At 30.4% G+C, this 20186-nt stretch overlaps 3 protein-coding genes across 7 annotated transcripts; 2 read left to right on the plus strand and 1 right to left on the minus strand.

Annotated features, from left to right (window-relative positions):
• Positions 1-9050: 9050 nt before the first annotated feature.
• LOC105965681 (sodium/pyruvate cotransporter BASS2, chloroplastic) lies at positions 9051-13636 on the plus strand. Of its 3 annotated transcripts, none has more exons than XM_088818534.1 (15): positions 9051-9222; positions 9310-9649; positions 10171-10259; positions 10392-10682; positions 10871-10988; positions 11084-11125; positions 11197-11310; positions 11416-11478; positions 11567-11694; positions 12185-12266; positions 12416-12467; positions 12609-12706; positions 12859-13017; positions 13232-13321; positions 13437-13636. In XM_088818534.1, the coding sequence occupies exons 3-15, from the start codon at positions 10192-10194 to the stop codon at positions 13512-13514; spliced, it is 1383 nt and encodes a 460-aa protein (XP_088674660.1). In that variant the 5' UTR covers positions 9051-9222; positions 9310-9649; positions 10171-10191; the 3' UTR covers positions 13515-13636. The 3 variants fall into 3 exon arrangements, with proteins under 3 accessions (XP_088674660.1, XP_012845705.2, XP_012845704.2); XM_012990251.2 differs by having other exon boundaries at positions 9055-9222; positions 10152-10259; XM_012990250.2 differs by having other exon boundaries at positions 9055-9649.
• Positions 13637-14323: 687 nt separating this feature from the next.
• LOC105965688 (glycine-rich protein) lies at positions 14324-17284 on the plus strand. Of its 3 annotated transcripts, none has more exons than XM_012990259.2 (8): positions 14324-14521; positions 14916-15015; positions 15164-15683; positions 15769-15938; positions 16042-16122; positions 16224-16299; positions 16384-16476; positions 16908-17284. In XM_012990259.2, exons 3-8 carry the CDS (start codon positions 15182-15184, stop codon positions 17030-17032), a joined length of 1047 nt encoding a protein of 348 aa, XP_012845713.2. In that variant the 5' UTR covers positions 14324-14521; positions 14916-15015; positions 15164-15181; the 3' UTR covers positions 17033-17284. The 3 variants fall into 3 exon arrangements, with proteins under 3 accessions (XP_012845713.2, XP_012845712.2, XP_012845714.2); XM_012990260.2 differs by having other exon boundaries at positions 14368-14521; positions 14916-14995; XM_012990258.2 differs by lacking the exon at positions 14916-15015.
• A 1151-nt stretch (positions 17285-18435) lies between these two features.
• Positions 18436-19543, minus strand: LOC105965675 (ankyrin repeat/KH domain protein (DUF1442)). The gene is made up of 2 exons (XM_012990244.2): positions 19382-19543; positions 18436-19257 (listed from the first exon to the last, which is right to left on the minus strand). Exons 1-2 carry the CDS (start codon positions 19439-19441, stop codon positions 18661-18663), a joined length of 657 nt encoding a protein of 218 aa, XP_012845698.2. The 5' UTR covers positions 19442-19543; the 3' UTR covers positions 18436-18660.
• Between the last annotated feature and the right edge of the window lie 643 nt (positions 19544-20186).

Here is a 20186-nt window from a genome sequence, read left to right on the forward strand (position 1 = left end):
CCATTTGTGAAGTTTGTGCATGTGAACATAATAAATGAAGCAATTGGAAAGAGTTTTTGTTCTTCAAATGTGGTAGACATACGCTCTCATTTCACGCCCACAAATGTTAGGGTTTGCTTGTTAGGGATCACGAGAATGTACGAAAAATTAGAAAATATTCGATACGATTATTTCCAACTTCCAAGTTTATATTTCTCCATCCAAATTTTCGCAAATCCGCAAAACTGTAAGTCGAATTTTTGTGACTTCACATTGTTTAGGCTTTGGAAAACGAGTTTCTATATTTGTTTTTGAAATTGTAATCACTTTCAGTAAGAAAAATTGGTTTCGACCTTAGAATTTGAAATTTCTACTAATTAGACCTTAAATGTTTTTTCGTCATTCTTGGTAACTTTTATTTTTATTTTTTGTAGTATATTACAGTTTTAATATGAATTTACAATTATATTAAGTTGATTTTTACAATAGATCGTGAAATTATGAAAATTTGTAATTTCGTGAAAACATGATAGTAAATTTATGAAATTGGTAATTTTCATAAAATACGGTAATAAACTTACAAAAATTGACACGTACTTTAGAAATTGAATATTTCAATGAAATATGGTTGTAAACTTCAGAAAATTGACAATGAACGTACGATAATTAACTAGCAATAGACGTCTACAATTTGTCTAAATATTGCGAGCGATTTCGGAAAATATCGATGAAAATTTACACTAAACTTCCGAAAATTGACTAAAATTCGTAATAAACTTTTGATAATTCGTGAAGAGTACTTACAAGTTGCAGGCTGGAAAATGATAGTGAATTAACTTTTGAAATTTGGTTGTGGTTTTCACATTAGACTTCTCGTCAATTAAAAGGCGCAGGTATTTTTGTAAAATGAACGAGCGAAGAACTTTTATCGACTCTTCACAAGTTGCAGGCTGGAAAATGATAGTGAGTTAACTTTTGAAATTTGGTTGTGGTTTTCACATTAGACTTCTCGTCAATTAAAAGACGCAGGTATTTTTGTAAAATGAATGAGCGAAGAACTTTTATCGAAGCCAGTGAATCCCTTATTATATATGAATGATTGACTCACTTCCTTAACTTCTATATAGTCCACCAAATACTTTAAAAGTTTAATATGACAATTTATAATATATGTCACATATAATAATTAATAACTTTGTTAAGTATTACTATTTGAGTACGTTTGAGTAGGTGAGCCTGACGTCTAACGACTCAACTTGTTTTAATTATTAACTTATATATTTTTAATATAAATGTATACTAAGATATTTTAATAATAAAGTTAATTTCAAACAGAATTTATCATAAAATCATTTACGCATACAGTTAAACCTCTATAAATTAATATAGTTAGGACCATCAAAATTTCATTAATTTAGCGAAATATTAACTTATTGATAAATTAATAATTATTAATTTATACATTAATTAATAACTTATTAATTTATGAAATTAATTTTATTATTATTTTCAGTAAATACATTTATTTTTTAACTTTCTTACGTGTATATTATTCATTGTATGGTTAGTTCAATGCACTATAGAGCCCGTCACGAACGAAAACTCTTAAAGCAGCAATTGTCTAGAACGATTTTATGTTGAGTTATGAGAAAATTATATCGAAAGTTCTAACTATGTTAAGAAAGGTGAGAGACGAGATTGATGGTAATGTGAACTTCAACAAGGAACAAACGACAATTAAATTATATTTTATTAAGCCTTCATAGGTAGGGGTGGTAAACGAGCCGAGCCGGCTCGCGAACTCGACGAGCCGGCTCGAAAAAAGCTCGAACTCGAGCTCGAGCCCAAAATTAGCTGTTCGACAGCTCGCGAGCCGGCTCGCGAGCTGCCTTCTAATTTTTTTTTTTTTTTTATATATATATATATATATATATATATATATATATATATGTATATATATATATATATATATATTATTAACTAAATAGTAAATAGTCTATAATAATAAATATATCTAGTATTTAAATAGAAACAAATCTATATTACTTAAATAATTCATAATTATATAAAATATAAAATATAATAATAATAATAATAAATTAATAATAATAATAGAAAAAATAAAAAATATATATACCTAGAGTTCATTATTTATTTTATAATTTTTTTTTATTTTCCTATGAATGATTTCTAATAAAAAAATAATTTTAATAAAAAAATTAAATAATAAAAAAAAAAAAAAATTATTCCTGAGCTCGAGCTCGCCAAAATTGGCTCGAGCTCGAGCTCGAGCCAAAAAAAATTGGCTCGATGAGCTCGAGCTCGGGAATCAGGACTCGAGCTCGAGCTCGAGCTGGCCAAAAGAGCCGAGCTCGGCTCGTTCCCACCCCTATTCATAGGTTTATAAAATATGTACTGTACCATGTAATTTAAGAATTATCTTTATGCATTATTAATTTATATATTATATGAGGCTTCTTAACATTTTCGAATGTGTATTATCTTATAAATTTAGCGAATTATTAATTTAGCATGTTGTCCCCGTGTCGGGACCGAAAAAATTTACTATTTAAGCGAGATTATTAATTTATCGGGTATTAATTTATCGAGGTTCTACTGTATATAATAATAATAATAATAATAATAATAATAATAATAATAATAATAATAATAATAATAATAATAATAATAATAATAATAATAATAATAATAATAATAATAATAATAATAATAATAATAATAATAATAATAATAATAATAATAATAATAATAATAATAATAATAATAATAATAATAATAATAATAATAATAATAATAATAATAATAATAATAATAATAATAATAATAATAATAATAATAATAATAATAATAATAATAATAATAATAATAATAATAATAATAATAATAATAATAATAATAATAATTATTATTATTATTATTATTATTATTATTATTATTATTATTATTATTATTATCTATATATAATATTAAAAGAGAATCTATGCCCTCAATGATTGACATGTGGCAAATGATGATGTCATTTGTCAAAATTGCTTAGTTGGAGTTCAATTGATTAGGTGGATTCTTCAATTGATTAGGTGTCATTTTTATTTATGGATGTTTTTAAGTTCTTTCCTATTTTACATTTACACAATCATTTAATAATTACCACATGTATATATATTATTTCCAAAGTTAATATTTTATAAATTCGAAATAAAAAAATATTATTTATATTTTCAGTATTTCAAAATATATTTATTGAAAAAAATTCATGAAACTCAATTTTTTTTACGAATATTCAATAATAATACTTCAGAATTTTTTTTGTTTTTTAATATTCAAATATCAAAATAAAGGAATATAATTTTTTTTTTAATTTCCAATATTTTGGAGTATTCGATTATTCATTCAATAAAAAAAATTATTTTGATATTGTACTGTTTAATGAATATATAATATTTTTTGTTAATAATAATTTGAAATTGTGTATTTCTATTATACGTTCAATCAACTATACTGGATTACTTTATATAAATTTGTTTTTTTAATTTTATTAATCTATATGTATCTAATATATAAAAGATGAATTTCACCCTTATTTGATTGATATTTGGCAATTTCAATTGATGACATGTCCTCAGTTTCATTGGACATTTCATTGGTGAAAATAAATCATAAAAAAACATGTCATCATTAAGTTATTTACATCCCATCATTAATTAAGTTAATTACATTAATTATGGCATATAATATTTTTATAATATAAAAATCTACTACTTTAATATGGAATATATTAAAATAATTTTATTTGATATATTTATCTCCAACTATTAAATATGCAACGTATATCTTTTTAATTATGCAACACATTATTTAATGTCAAATAATTTCAAATTCAAATAAATAGGTCTTTTCCTATTGCTTTTAATGTTATTGATTTTATTTCCATCCTTAATTCATATTTTCTTTTTTCATCATACAAATACAACTATATAACCCCTACAATTTCATTCATCGCACACCATTCTACTTCGTTCAAAAGCTTGATTTTTTTCTCTTCTTTTTTATATATTGCTTCGTCATTGTGTTGTTAGAATCTAGCCATTTCTTTTGTAATAATTATCGTATTTTTGTTTATGTGTATATTTTTTTTTTCAACTCTTGTCTACATTGTTGTTGACCAACAATTAATAATATTATGTTTTTCATTTATGATAAGTGTACTTTTTGTATTTATAACTCTTACTATCTTTATTAAAACACGAGCGTGTATTTTTTACGACCCCATCATTTGGGTCAATTCAGCCCCATTTTTTTATTTTTTCAATTAATCCTGTATTTTTCTGTTTCTGTCTTTTATTGCAGGATAAAAGTGAGAAGATATTCAAGGTGGGATTTAAAGATTAGCGACCTAATGCTCCAGTTTGAATACTTTTATGTATATAATTTCTTATGTGTTCATTTTTTTTATCATGCAAATCTTGGTCTAGCAAGTGGCAACCTATATTTTAGTACCAAAGACTAAAATACTCTTAACATTTAATCCATCTATATCTATATAATATATAAATTGAAACCCTCATACCTTAAAATTACGAAATGTGTCATCCATGTAAGCATCCATGTAGGAATCATATTGATCGCCCATGTGTCAATATAAATTTAATTCATTTGAATTAATTATTAAAAATCTTATATTTTAATATAACTTATTACTATCTTATATCCTAATTTTTACTATTTATTACATCCTATATTTACACCAATACATATCAATTATTTAAGGAAAAATATATTACTCATATATGTAATATATTTTAATATGAAGCTAATTATTAAATAATTAATATAATTAAGGCAATTATTTATTTAAAACATTGACAATATATTCATATACGCCACATTGATTCATTCTCAATTTAATTCGTTGATTTTTATCCATGTATCATTTTTCATTTTTTTTTTCATAATATATGATTTTCACAATGTATTTTTTCATTCGAACCCTATTTTATTTTTAATCTGCAACCTCCTTTTTTCAAAATTCTGACAATTTTTTTTTTTTTATATATATTAATGTTCCGATTTATGGAAATAATTTAATTAACATTTAAGGTACAATTCAATCTATTTTTGTTTAGTATTTTCTCACATTCATTAATTATGGAACATAATTATCCAATTATTTAATATATCTATTTTTAGGAATTTGATGATTATGCCACAACTATCATTGACTATATATTAATTATTACATAAACCACAATTTTTTAATTGATTTGACCATAATCAATCATCAATCAATCAGTAAAAATTCTCCATTAATTACTTAATTATATTAATACCAATAAGAATATAATTGCGTAATTTATCTAAATCTAAAAAATCTTCTTATATTCCATCCGAAACACTATAAATATTCAATCATTTGCATTCATTCACATCACCGACGCACCAAACCACACTATTGTTTACACGTTTTTTTTTCATCGTTGCTATTTTCGTTTGACTTTTTTCTCAGTCTGTTAAATATTTGATCTTCCTTCTAATATTATTATGTTGTTCATGTTGATAATGTTTACAATGTTATTCGTTGTTATTCTATTGTTATTATGTTGTTCTTCTTGATATTTTTAATTCACCATTGTTATTTCCGTTTGATCCTCTTATTCCTGTTAAATATTTGGGTCTTCATTATATTATTATTATATTATTCTTTTTGATAAAAATTTCAATATTATTCGTTGTTATTTATTCGTTTGTTGCACTTTTTTTCCCCTTTTTTGGTTGCTATTTTTGATTGATATTATCATTTGATCTTCGTGTTATATAGATATTGAAATTGTTATTTTGCTAATGCTTCTGTTGTATTGTCTTATTTTTTTTTTTTTTGCAATGTTTTGATACAATTTTTTGTTGTTTGTTGCTTTGATGTTGTAAATATATGGATATCATCAAGGTGTGTGTATGATTACAAGATTGTTTTCAATGAAGAAAAAGTTAATGATGAGTTGATTTATATGGACAGCTGAATCTAACAAATAATGTTATTAAATTGATGAATGTAACAGACACAATGTAATTCAAAAATTATATCTTTTATAATATGGTATTTTTATGTCTTTCGATACATGCCAATTTATTTTGTTAAATCTTATTTTGTTTATAGTGAACATTTGTAAAAACAATTGTGTTAAATTTCTGATTTCATTTTGTTTAGTTTTACATTTTATTATAAATAATTTAATATTACTTACTATGCTTATTCAAAAGTTTTTTTAATCTTTGTTTTTATGAGTAAGTCTTGGCATCATCCCATTACGTATTAATATTTGTTTAGTAATAATGAAAACAATTCAAACTACTTCATTTTTAATAATTTATTTTATTTCTCAAATAATTTATAAATCCTTCTTCAATCTTCCATTATATTGCCTACTTATCTTCTCATATTTGATAATTATTTACTTTCTTCCATTATATTTGACTAATACTACTTGTCTTAGTATTAGTCTTAGTATTAGTTTTAGTATTAGTATTAGTATTAGTATTAGTATTATTAGTATTAGTATTAGTATTAGTATTAGTATTAATATTAGTATTAGTATTAGTATTAGTATTAGTATTGATATTGGTATTAGTATTCGTGTTAGTATTACTATTAGTCTTAGTATTGGTATTAGTGTTAGTATTAGTGTTAGTATTAGTATTAGTATTAATATTAGTATTTTATTAGAAGTAGCATGGACTATTATACTTTGCAATTTGGACAGTTAGGAGTAGAGGTGGCATGGACTATTATTACGTCGCAATATGAAGAATTAAGATTAGATATGGCATAAAAATATCATCAAGCCGGAATAGACGACTAATATTACTTGCAATATTGGCTACTAAGAACTTTTTAAGGGAATATGAATTTACATCATAAAAATTGTATATTGTGATTCAAATACACATCTGTTATTAGTATTAGTATTAGTATTAGTATTAGTATTAACATTAGAATTAATATTAGTATTAGTATTAGTATTAGTATTATTCTTAGTATTAGTCTTAGTATTAGTATTATTATTCGTATTAGTATAAGTATTAGTCTTATTATTGGTATTAGTATTAATGTTAGTATTCGTGTAAATATTAGTATTAGTATTAGTATTAGTATTAGTATTAGTATTAACATTAACATTAATATTAGTATTAGCATTAATATTAGTATTAGTATTACTATTAATATTAGTATTCATATTAGTATTAGTATTAGTCTTAGTATTGGTATTAGTGTTAGTATTAGTATTAGTATTAGTATTATTATTAGTATTAGTATTAGTATTAGTATTAATATTAGTATTAATAGTATTAATATTAGTATTAGTATTAGTATTAGTATTAGTATTAGTATTAGTATTAGTATTAGTATTAGTATTAGTATTAGTATTAGTATTAGTATTAGTATTAGTATTATTATTAGTATTAGTATTGGTATTAGTATTAGTATTAGTATTAGTATTAGTATTAGTATTAGTATTATTAGTATTAATATTAGTATTAGTATTAGTATTAGTATTAGTATTAATATTAGTATTGGTATTAGTATTGATATTGGTATTAGTATTCGTATTAATATTACTATTAGTCTTAGCATTGGTATTAGTGTTACTGTTAGTATTAATATTAGTGTTAGTTTTAGCATTAGTAGTAGTATTAGTATTAGCATTAGTATTAGTATTAGTATTAGTATTAGTATTAGTGTTAGTATTAGTATTAGTATTAGTATTAGTATTAGTATTAGTAATAGTATTAGTATTAGTATTAGTATTAGTATTAGTATTAGTATTAGTATTAGTATTAGTATTAGTATTAGTATTAGTATTAGTATTAGTATTAGTATTAGTATTAGTATTAGTATTAGTATTAGTATTAGTATTAGTATTAGTATTAGTATTAATATTAATGGATGTATCATAAGAAAGAGCGTATTAGTGTTTGTATTGGTATTGGTATTGGTATTAGTATATGTATTGGTATTTATGTTGGTATTAGTATTGCTATAAGTATTTGTATTGATATTGGTATTGGTACTGATATTGGTTTAATAATGATATTAATATTAGTATTGATTTTTTTAATATTAGTATTAATATAGTATTAATAATAATGTTAGTATTAGTATTAGTATTAATATTAATATCTGTATTAGAAGTAGCATGGACTATTATACTTTACAATTTGGACAGTTATGAGTAGAGGTGGCATGTACTACTATACGTCGCAATATGAAGAATTGAGATTAGAGATGGCATAAAGATATCATCAAGGCGGAATAGACGACTAATATTACTTGAAATATTGTCTACTAAGAATTTTTTCAGGGACTATGAATTTACATCATAAAAATTGTATATTGTGATTCAAATACACATCTGTTATTAGTATTAGTATTAGTATTAGTATCACTGATTGCATTTGAACAATGAAAAATATGTATGTTACTCGCAAAGAGAGTTATAGGAGATGTCAATGGATGTGCTGTAAAACAATACTTTGATAATTAAATTTTGATAAAGATCCGAGCGTATTGGACGAGATAGTTGTACCATTTGGATCAGATAATGTATTTTATTTTATATATCACAATTTTTATTTTTTTATATTTTCTTTTATCATTTAGTTTGTTTATATTGGTACTTAGGTAAAATGGAATTGATATATGATTTAAATTTTTTAGATGATATCGTATTATATATCAACTATTGACTATTTAAAGTTTTCGTTCGATTATTTTATCTAAAATATATTTTTATTTTTTTATATTACCCCATGCATCGCATTTAACATCCTCTTTTCATTCATAAATGTGTTTGATTTACCTCATCGGCATGTTTAAGTCATTAAAATTTTGTACTTAAAATTGATCCCCGTGCATCGCACGGGTGAGTTACTAGTTATAATTAAAATAGCAAATAAACAAACCTATGGTTACTGATTTTGGAGAGACGATGGCCAATGGTTAAGGATCACCTTATCCCCTCAACAATGTAAAAAGAACACTCTTCTGACTTCTTCCAGCCCATTTTGTTCCCTCGTTAGATACTGCCAGAACTGAAATTGCTTCTACCAGATCACACTTTTCCATTGACCCCATTTTACCCCTTTGACAAGTTACCGTTGAACTGAAATATTTCGAACTACGAAAAAAATAAATTATTTGCATGCAGAACTTACATCTCACACTACCAGGTACGAAATTCCCCAAATTGGGGGTTTGTAGTGAAATCTCTCCCTCTTCCGATGATTGTCGATTCATCGATTTGCTTTATCGTGTAGGATTTCGATGTGTATTTGATTCGCAGATTGGGAAATTCAAATATTTTCTGTGCGTCTGCTATTATTTCGAGGAATTTCAATGGCCGATTCGTTTGTTCAAGGGACGAAAATGGCGGAAGCAGTGCGAAATTGAGGGAAAGGAGCTTTTTTTTGGGAAATTTTGGTCCGTTAGGGGTAAATCCGTCATTTAGTAGAACTTGACCTGGCGTAATCAATTTTATGCCTTGGAAATGTCGTCAGCATTTTCCCCTTTTTGCTTCAATCAAATCATCACTAGAAGAGAGAGAGAGAGCGCGCGGCTGTGACTGTGGGAGGTATCCATTTGCTTGGCTAATCTGAGGCGAGTTCTTCTTTTGCTCTCTCTTTAGTAATTTAATCCAATAATAGTATTCGTTTTTTAATTTCCTGATTGTTTGATGGATTTCCGGCTGATTAATTTAGTCTTTGGTATTTGTGCATTGCATGAATTTTTGAGATGTGTTTATCTTTTTTTTTTTTTTTTTTTTCTGAGCGCAGTTTATGGTTTTTATTTGTGCATTATGATATAACTTGGTCGTGACTCGTGGGTATAATCGTTATTTAGCATTATTCACCACAAAGATCTGTTTTAATCCTTGATTCGAAATCGAAACAAGCAAGAAAATGTATGACAGAAGGGATGCTGTTTTCGTATTTGTTTCTAAAGGATGATGTGAAGACGATTAGTTTATTAGCTTATGCACGAATAGTTTCGCTCTGTTGTAGTTTTATTTTTGTGACATTCATGTTTATTATGTATTGAATTCACCTGGTAAGCGCTTAATCGAAGATTACGAGTTGAATGATAATAAATATGATTTTAGATATTGGGAATTTCTGCAGTGTGTGCACGGCTTAACTTGGATGAGAGTGGAATTTGGAGCAAGTAGTCGAGCAATGGTGTCTCTCCCTAGTGCTTCTGTACAATCAAGGTAAGACTGCACGAGGAAGATACTGTTTATCGATTTAATTACGCTGACGCATTTTTTTTAAGTGTTGTTATATACTGTATGTGCTATACTGTGTGCAAATTTCGGATAATTGCGTATGTTTTTTTCTGTCAGTTACATGAGATACCCTTTCGGTGGGGAGGCAAATGGGACTCATCTATCTAGAGGTTCTATATATTCCACTGCTTTTACGAGAAAGAGTGTAGAATGGAAGGAATCAAGAACCATCGGGCAACTGAAAACAGTTGCTTCGACTGTGATGCTTATAAAGGAATGCCGATCTTTGAGAACAAATTGCTCCTTAGGACAGTTTGCCCTAACTCACCCACACGATGTCAAGGTTGATAAGGAGGTAAGGAAGCCGGTGGATGCAAAAAGATCCCTCCAAACGTGTAGTTTATTCAGGTAAATTTTCATTGTTTCCGATTTCTGCGGCACAATACGTATAATAACTTGCAAACTTATCGTTTTCAAATCGAGATTGCTTTGTAATTATCACTAGCACCTAGTCAAATATACAATTTTGAAAAGAAACGTTTAAATGGTCCTTAGAAGCAATTCGATTCTCCTTTTTTTCCCCCCTATTGTAAAAGGAATCCTAAAGTTCACTGCAACGCGTCAACCTCTGGAGATCTTTCCGGCAGCACCCCTGGTCAAATGAGCCAATACGAAAAAATAATAGAAACATTGACCACTCTGTTTCCAGTATGGGTATGTCTACACCATTTTATTGCTTGCAGGAATATTTCAAATCGGTAATAATTTTTGTTCACATTTGATATATTTTTTCTTTAATCCAATTGCAGGTCATTTTAGGCACTGTTATTGGCATTTACAAGCCTTCGATGGTAAGTCTTTTTAGTCCCACTTGCTAAAAATTGAATAGTAATTAACTGGTTGCGTTTTCAATCCGTTGCAGGTAACTTGGTTACAGACAGACCTATTTACCGTTGGTTTGGGTTTCCTCATGCTCTCGATGGGATTGACACTCACATTTGAGGATTTCAGACGATGCTTACGTAATCCATGGACTGTAAGTAGTAACTTATCTGTAAACCTCGGTTACAGTTTTGTCGCAAGTAGATAAGGTCTTACTTCTTTTTTCCATTTTCGAGGAAGTAATTTCTTTCTTTTCCAGGTTGGTGTAGGATTTTTGGCTCAATACCTCATCAAACCGATGTTGGGCTTTTTCCTTGCAATGGTATGTCGGGTTTTATTGTACCTCTCCAGTTGTGACACAATGTGTGATATCTGTTTGGTTGTACCTCATGCTTTCCTATGTTGTACAGACACTGAAATTGTCTGCTCCTCTGGCAACTGGACTTATCTTGGTTTCGTGCTGTCCTGGAGGTCAGGCATCGAATGTTGCTACTTATATATCGAAGGGCAACGTTGCACTCTCAGTTCTCATGACAACGTAAGCTTATATTTATGAACTAGTGCATGTTGCAAGGTCTACGTGTGATCTAATGCTTTGTCGTTACGAGTTTATAAGTTTCTTGAATCTCAACACAATGTTGTCTTTTATTAGACAAAAAAGACGATTATGTCGTTCAAATTGTTAGGTATAATGGCCGTTTGAATGTGTTTACTGAACAGTTTACACTTTCTTTATGGCTAAAGTTTAAACAGAATCAAAGGAAAGATAAAGTCGTTTCTGTTATAATTTTGTTAGGATTATATTGTTCATGATAATGTAAGATGTGATTATTTTATGTTTGGGATTTGTGATTATACAATCCTTGTTGTGTAATATTTGGGAATAAGGATTATGTTGGATTGTTTATAACACGTTCAAAATACCCCTAGTTCTTACACTAGTTATTAGCATTATCTTTAAACTTTAAGGCCCACATGGCAATTCAATTTGATAGATAATTGAACCCCGATTTTTTTTGGTGTTGTAGTTGTTCAACCATTGGAGCTATTATCATGACTCCACTCCTGACTAAGCTTCTTGCCGGTCAACTTGTTCCGGTCGATGCTGCGGTAAGTTTGGCCAATGTACATCGTAATTTAGTCCTGCGAGTCTTGTTCAGTTTTTACTGTAATAAAAAAGACATTCATATAACTCACTTGGACTTGCGATTTTCTGCCCTCGTTGCTTAACTTTTTGTGTTATTTTTGTCATTACACAGGGCCTAGCTATTAGCACATTTCAGGTTGTCTTATTGCCAACAATTCTCGGGGGTAAGCTGCAAAATATTGAACTTACAAGAATATCTGTCAGTTCACACACACAAAAAATAAAAAATAAAAAAATATTATACTATTGATTTCTATATTGATCCTAATGTGTTGATGAATGGTATCGTTTTCTTTGCTCTGCAGTTTTGGCAAATGAGTATTTTCCGAAGTTCACCTCGAAAATTATTACTGTTACACCTTTAATTGGAGTCATCCTGACCACTCTGCTATGTGCAAGTCCGGTAAGTCAACAATTTACGAAACAATCAAATAATTCATATTACAGTATAGACACAATATCTCAGTGGTCCCCATTCTTTTTTCTTTCTTTCTTTTTTTGGTTTAAATTTGTTTTTATTTTCTAAATAAAGATACTATGGTTTTATTTCTTCAGATTGGGCAAGTTGCAGATGTCCTGAAAACTCAGGGATTACAGTTGTTATTGCCAGTGGCTATCTTACACGCCGCAGCATTCTTTATCGGTTATTTGATATCAAAAACATCGTTTGGTGAATCGACTTCAAGGACCATTTCTATAGAATGTGGAATGCAGGTATAATATATATATATATATATACATATTAGTTTGCAAGATTGTGATATTTTCATTTCGATATATGTACGCCCTTTGTGAAAATGATCTTAGAAAAGAATTTGCCTGGAAATAAGATGTATTCCGAACTTGTTTACACGCATTTAGATTTAATAATCTAGTTCCAATAGGGACTCGGAAATCAGAAGCTTATCTACATATGTTTGATTTACAGAGTTCTGCACTTGGATTTTTACTAGCACAAAAGCACTTCACAAATCCCCTCGTGGCAGTACCTTCTGCCGTGAGCGTCGTCTGCATGGCGGTAGGTTCTTTAGCTAACTGCATTCGAGTCTTTTTAAAAAAATAAGTCTTTTTATTTATTTATTTAATTTACAAATTGATTTTTGTTTTATTTATATTTTATAATATTTGTGCAGCTGGGAGGAAGTGCTCTAGCAGTGTACTGGAGAAACCAGCCAATTCCAGCTGATGACAAGGATGATTTCAAGGAATAGAAAAATTGAGTTGTTTTTCGGGGTTTTTTTTTTTTTTTTTGAATATTTGTGTTTTGAATTTTGATATAAAACTCCTTAAACCTTTTTTGGGCTATGTATTATTATTCATTCGGAACGATTAATGGTTGCTTTATAAGTTACATTAGCTAATTCTTAGACAATTGTTTTTTTACTTATGGTGAAGGCTATTTGGATTCCATAAAAAAAATTCATTACACCTCACCGTTTTAATTATTTACAATTATACCCTTCAACTACACACTCCATCACGTCAAAAAAAGACCTAAAGTTCAACAATTTTGAGAAGAAAAAATGACTGAAGAAAAGAAAAAAAAAACTCGATGGTAAGAGAAAGATCTAACCAATTTTTTGGCCGCCGCTCGCCCGCCCGTCGTTTGCCCTTGCCATCGAAGACGACCATTTCACGAAGGAGAAAACGCAAAGCAAACGAACCAGGAAAAAATATATGTACTGAATTTTTTAGTGGAATCTTCTAAATTAGTGGAATATTCCCCAGTTTGTACCCATTTTACTCCATTCAACCTCCATATTTTGAATAAGATGATCAGGAGATGAGTCTTCTAGCTTGTACATATCAGATTGTGGTGCATCAGAAACTGTCTTTTCGCACAAAACAAGTACAAACTAGAGAAAATTCCTCTAAATCTAGAAGATTCTGTTGCATTTGACACCATAAAGATAGTAATGTAATAAGATTCATAGTTGAAAGTAGTTGTAATTATCCAAACATAATATTATTTTTTCGTAATTTAATATATGAGCGCCGTAATTTACCCAATAAATAAATCATAATATTAAATTGGATGAAATTGGACCAAAAAAATCTGGACTCAGCGAGGCCCAGCAACCAGAGTACCAGAACCTTCCGAATAATCCTCTCTCTCTCTCTCTCTCTCTCTCTCTCTACATTTGATCGTACTTTTAGTTCTCGTTCATTCCTCTACGCTCTGGTGGTTTATTGTCGATTTCTTCGTCGTCGTTATCAGGTAATAATTCTATTTTCCTCGATCAATTCGAACAATTTAATTCTTACTTATCCGAATTACGATGATATTTGTCTTTATATATTATATATTATCGAAAGTGATATAATTTCTGAGAGATGTTGCTGTTTAAAACCGTAATCGTTCGTGTTAGTGCTTGATAATCAATTTGTTTATGATTTTTAGGGTTTTATTTATTTATTTAATTTTACGGTGTTCCTCGGTGTTTTTGGAGGTGTTGATTGAACATTTGGAAACTCATAATATTGTCCACGATTTAGGGGTATTGTAGGAATTCATGCGTTTGGAAATATTAATTTTGTAGTCGATACTTTGCAATGTACTAAATAAAGCCAATGGTAATGTTTGAAATGAATTGTCACTTTCTTATTGCCAGAGAGGATTCCGAGGTTTCCGTTTTATCATCTTATGTTTGCTGAAAAGTATTAGTGAAAGGAAGCTCGTAGTCTTTTATCGGTAGGGCTAACAAGGAATAGGTATCGTTTGTTTTTGGCCAAGCTCGATTTTTCTAATCCTTTGTTCCGTGTGGTGTACTTTTGTTTTAGGAGCCTCTTTTTTCCCAAGTTTGACGTGATTATTTGCAATGTGCTAACATTTATCCGCTATTTGCACGTGTGTTTCCAGGGTAGAAGCAAATAAGAAATGCAGGGAGGTAGAAACCCGTTTGGTGGTTTTGGCGACCCTTTTGGTGGTTTTGGCGAGCCTTTTGGTGGATTTGGTGCACCTTTTGGCGGTTTTGGTGCCCCTTCTGGCGGTTTTGGTGCCCCTTCTGGTGGTTTTGGAGGTCGAAGGAGTCTAATCCCTAACTTTTTCGGGGGAAGGAATCCATTTGATGATCCCTTTTTCACGAGCCCCTTTGGAAATGTGTTTGAGTCAAGCTTTTTCAGCCCTACTGGAGTTCCATTTATGGGTCCACATACCCCTGGTTTTAATCCGCATACCACTGGTTTTAATCCTCATACTACTGGTTTCGAGCATCAGCCTCCACAACCCAATCAGTCGAGGGGACCGATAATTGAGGAGCTGAACTCTGATGATGAGAAAGACGAAGAGGAAAGTGCGGAGGAGAAAAAAGAGAATCCACGAAAACATGGAAGACCCTCCAAAGAGCCTTACGTGGTTGACCCAGACGATGAGGTTTCTGGTACGTGTTTTTTTTTTTTTTTTTTGTTTTTAATGTCAATATATTTTGTTAATTCGGCTTAACTTATTCCATTTTGTTCTTGTAGAGAAAAGGAGTAGACATATGACTCGCAGAAATGATATGAACCAGATGCATTATGCGAGGTCGCAGCCCCAAACGCGTAGCTTCACCTTTCAAAGCTCGTCGGTATCTTATGGTGGTGCAAATGGTGCGTACTATACTTCTTCTAGTACAAGAAGAACAGGCAGCGATGGGGTAAGTACACAAACTCTTGCTTGAATAAATTGCTTTCCTATCTTTCTTTTGGGCGTCTGTTTTATCCTCGTTCATCTTTTTCTTGTCCACTTGTGTAATCTAGTTGACATTTGAAGAATCTAAAGAAGCCGATTCGTCTACTCGTCAAGCCACTCATAGGGTCTCGAGGGGTATACACGACAAGGTATTGTTTCTACATTCTTTCTATCTCATGCATATGTGCGACAGTCGATTCTTGATTTTGGCACTTCGAAATGTCTGAGAGAATTTTTATTCACGTTTCAGGGTCATTCTTTCACTCGGAAATTGAATTCAGATGGTCATGTGGACACGATGCAGACTCTTCACAATCTTAATGAAGGTAGCCTGATACTTACGTGTTTATATTACCAGTCTTTTTTGATGAACTTGTAAGGTTTGTTTACTAATATATCTTCTTTCTTAGATGAATTGGGCGGTTTTGAGGAAGCGTGGAAAGGGAATGCTAGAAAGCATCTCCCCGGATGGAATGGAGAATTTGCTAGTCAAGATGTTTTAGGTATGTTAGTCTTTCCAATTTCTTGTATTTTTTTCATTTTTTTGTTCAATCATGAAGATACACAAGTTCCAAGTGAGATCTGGGAATTATTGAACTTCATAATCATTAAATTGACATGAGAAGCTAATTTCCTGCATTTGAGATGCCTTTTTTTTTTTTTAAATATTTATCGAGCTTAAAAGTTGTGTTTGAGCTTGGTTTGATACTCGAGCAGGAATGAACTTTAATCAACGAAACATAAATAGAGCTCGAGTAGCTTGATTTGTTGTACTCATTTTATTTTTCTAATCAAGCTCAAGCTCCATAGTTTATCAAGCATAATAAGTATGTTGATTGAATTTCAGTCCTTTATGTCGGTTTCTGTTATCATTGTTGTTGTTTTTTTTTTTTAATTATTTGTTAGAGTGATAGAATCTGTACGGAATTTTCAGGGCATAGAAGCGCCGGTCAGCGGCCTAATAACACAGGGCACCTGGCACTTCCTTCCACTGAAAGATCAACACGTGTTAGAACAAATGGACCTGGTTCGACTAGTCAAGCTAACAGGCGCCAATAATTTGGAGAGAAATTTCTTCGTCTTGAGATCTTACGTACGTAATTAAATTTCGAAATCAAATCTTGAAATAGGACAAGTTTGAGTTGGCATATTATGCAGTATCATCTAATATTTTACCCGTTTGGACACTTTTGTGGTATGAGGCAATTAGTATTTTATGTATATTCTTATTGATTTCAACTTTTGATCTTTTGGGTTTTCTGTATTTGCCACATTTTATTGGTTTAGAAAGAAGCTTATGAAATTAAGAAATGTCTGATTACGCTTTCATCGCTTTCGTTTTATCGTTATCACCAATTGGCTGCGGCTACTGAAATACTCGTTCCACTAAGTTGAAGACCAACTGAAAAGGGAGATTATAAAAGAAACACTATTTTGCTAAGATGAGGACCATGAAATAACAAATATGTCAGATTAATTATATTTCTCTTGTTTTGTTGTTGCAAAACTTAGTAAGTTATTTTTGCAAAACCAAAAAAAAATTAAGAAAATAAAAATGTTGACACAACAAGATCCATCACTGTCGGGCACAATTTGCCGCCAAAGTGCTGTCGGCAATGGTACCGAGCAATCCTTCAGTCACCAGAGCAAACTGTTCAACACCGACCCCCAAGCAAAACCTTCAACAATTATGGTTTTCTAAATCTCAAAAAATTATGAGAAGTCGAAAGGATTTTTTGTAATAATCGATCTTTTTCGAAATTTTTTTGTCAAAATGTCATTAACAATTATTTTTGAGCACATAGTTGTGTCATTATGTAGATGAATCTGTAATAATCGATCTTTTTCGAAGTTTTTTGGTCAAAATGCCATGAAAAATTGTTTTTGAGCACATAGTTGGGTCATTATGTAGATGAATTGACGATTTAAAGATACAATGGATGATTTCTTTTTAAGACTATCGGACCCAGAAAATCGACCTGCAAATGTCGATTTTTCGTATTGAAAATCGACCTGCAAATGTCGATTTTTCGTAAGGTTAGGTCCATTTTGTGGGTAATTTTTTGACATATCGATTTTTCTGTAAAAAAAATTGACATCTTGGTGTCGAATGTTTGCTACTTTCCTAGACATTAACATGTCGATATTTGACTTTTTTCTTTTTCCTTTTTCTTTTGGCAATATAATCGACATGCAGATGTCGACTTTTGCGACAAAAATCGACGTGCAAATGTCGATTCTGGTCTGCGCGGAATTTGTTTTAAAAAAACCAACAAAAACGGTCCTCTAGCTCAAAAACACACCTCAACACATACTCCTGTAGAATCTTTCATTTTGATGTCTTTTAACTTCATATTTGTTCTATTTGTAAGATCTGTTAAGATTTGAGGGTTTTGAATGTCGATTTCGATTGAGGCCTCCGAAATCCGATGATCGACGTTGCTCGTATTTTAAGGAGCATATTTTGTGATCGTGAGATTTTGAGGAGATTTGATTTCGATTGCATCAAACATTGATCGAATGAAAATCATAAATGATTCAAATATATATATACACATATATATATCTACAAGCAAAAAGATTAATATTAAAAAAAAAAAAAGAAAAAAAAAAGAAAAAAAAAAAGAAATAACAAAAATTAATTATACTGCTAGAAAATTAGATTTCATCAAATTGTAATTAATTCCTTATCTCCTGATGACAAACTCTTCACCAGTCTGCCGATTAATATGCTTGAACCACCGGCTCTGTCCTTTTCCGGCGGCGGAGCCACCACCACCACCAGCGGCGCCAACATGAGCAATATCCAACCCCTTCCCCACCGGCAAAAACACCGACCTCACGATCCTCGACTTCCCGTCGAGCACACTCCGCCACCGGAAATCTGAGGCCGCCCTCGAGCTAGCATTCTTGCAAATCAAAACAGCCCCCCTGTGCCCTAATTTCGCCACCCTCAATATCCTCGCGAAATCATTCCGCCGGCAATCCACCACCAGGAAATCGATCTCCTCCACCCCCTTCATAGCTTCCTCCGGCGGCCCCACCACCACCTCGGGCGGCGATTGGCTGGATTTCTCCATGGCCCCGACGTACTCCGACCTGGAATCCTCATCGGGAACCACGCAAATATGCCTGCCACCTGTATGATGAATTGCCACAGAGAGGCCGATGCTGGCGGCGATGGCGCCGCCGCGCGACCACGTCTCCACCACTAATTGAGCGTTCCATCCGGCCGCCATGGCCGAAACAAGCTCCGCTACACTCGATTCATCGAAAACTTCACACTGTCATAAAATCAAGAAACACGAAAAATTTCATCAGTAAGAAACTATATAAATATGGAAAAATTACTTTCAGGGTTTATATTATATATAATCATAATTCATATATACATACATATATACTTACAGATTTGACAGTATCGATATATGCTTTAGAGGCAGTTTCAGGAGACCAAACAAGCTTCATTTTTTTTTTCTTGTTTCTATTTTTTGGGTGTTGTGTTTATCTTTTTGATTTATAATATCAGAGGTGGAAATAAAAGTGGTTTATGATGCAAGAAAAAGGGCGTGTCAAAAATTGCCTTTTAAATAACAAAAGGCAACTTGGATTGGATTTTAGAGAGAGAAAAGAAAGAAGGAAATTGTCAATGTCAAACCCGTTGACTATTCACTCCCACCTTTATCCAACGTGGGTGTAATTTTATGTTATAGACTTATAGCATATCCGGTGAATTTCATCCCGGTAAAATGTTATCGTAAATTTACACATAATGACATGTATCAGACGTGTAAAATAGATCTATTATAGAAACCACGATAGATTAATAACCTCGTGTAAATAAAAAAAATTATCGGTCGATATCTTAAATTAATAATTTGCTAAATTTATGTGGTAATACTTATTTGGAAATTTTAAGAAGCCATATATGATATATAAATTAATAATGCATAAATTTAATTTCTAAATTATATAGTACAATACATATTTTATAGATCTATGTATGAATGCTTAAAGAAATATGATTTGACTGTCGCAATCACCAGCAATTTTTTCCCTTACTTTTCTTAATATGGTTAGAACTTTTGGTATTTCGCATAACACATCAGAATTGTTGCTTTAAGAGTTTCCGTTCGAGAAACGGGCTCTAATGATATATACGTACAAAAAATAAAAATAAAATGCATTTGTTAAAAATTATAATAAAAATAAT

This window comes from Erythranthe guttata, chromosome 1 (genome assembly GCF_056151865.1).
Source record: "Erythranthe guttata isolate IM_541 chromosome 1, IM_541, whole genome shotgun sequence".
In the NCBI taxonomy this organism is placed as follows: domain Eukaryota; kingdom Viridiplantae; phylum Streptophyta; class Magnoliopsida; order Lamiales; family Phrymaceae; genus Erythranthe; species Erythranthe guttata.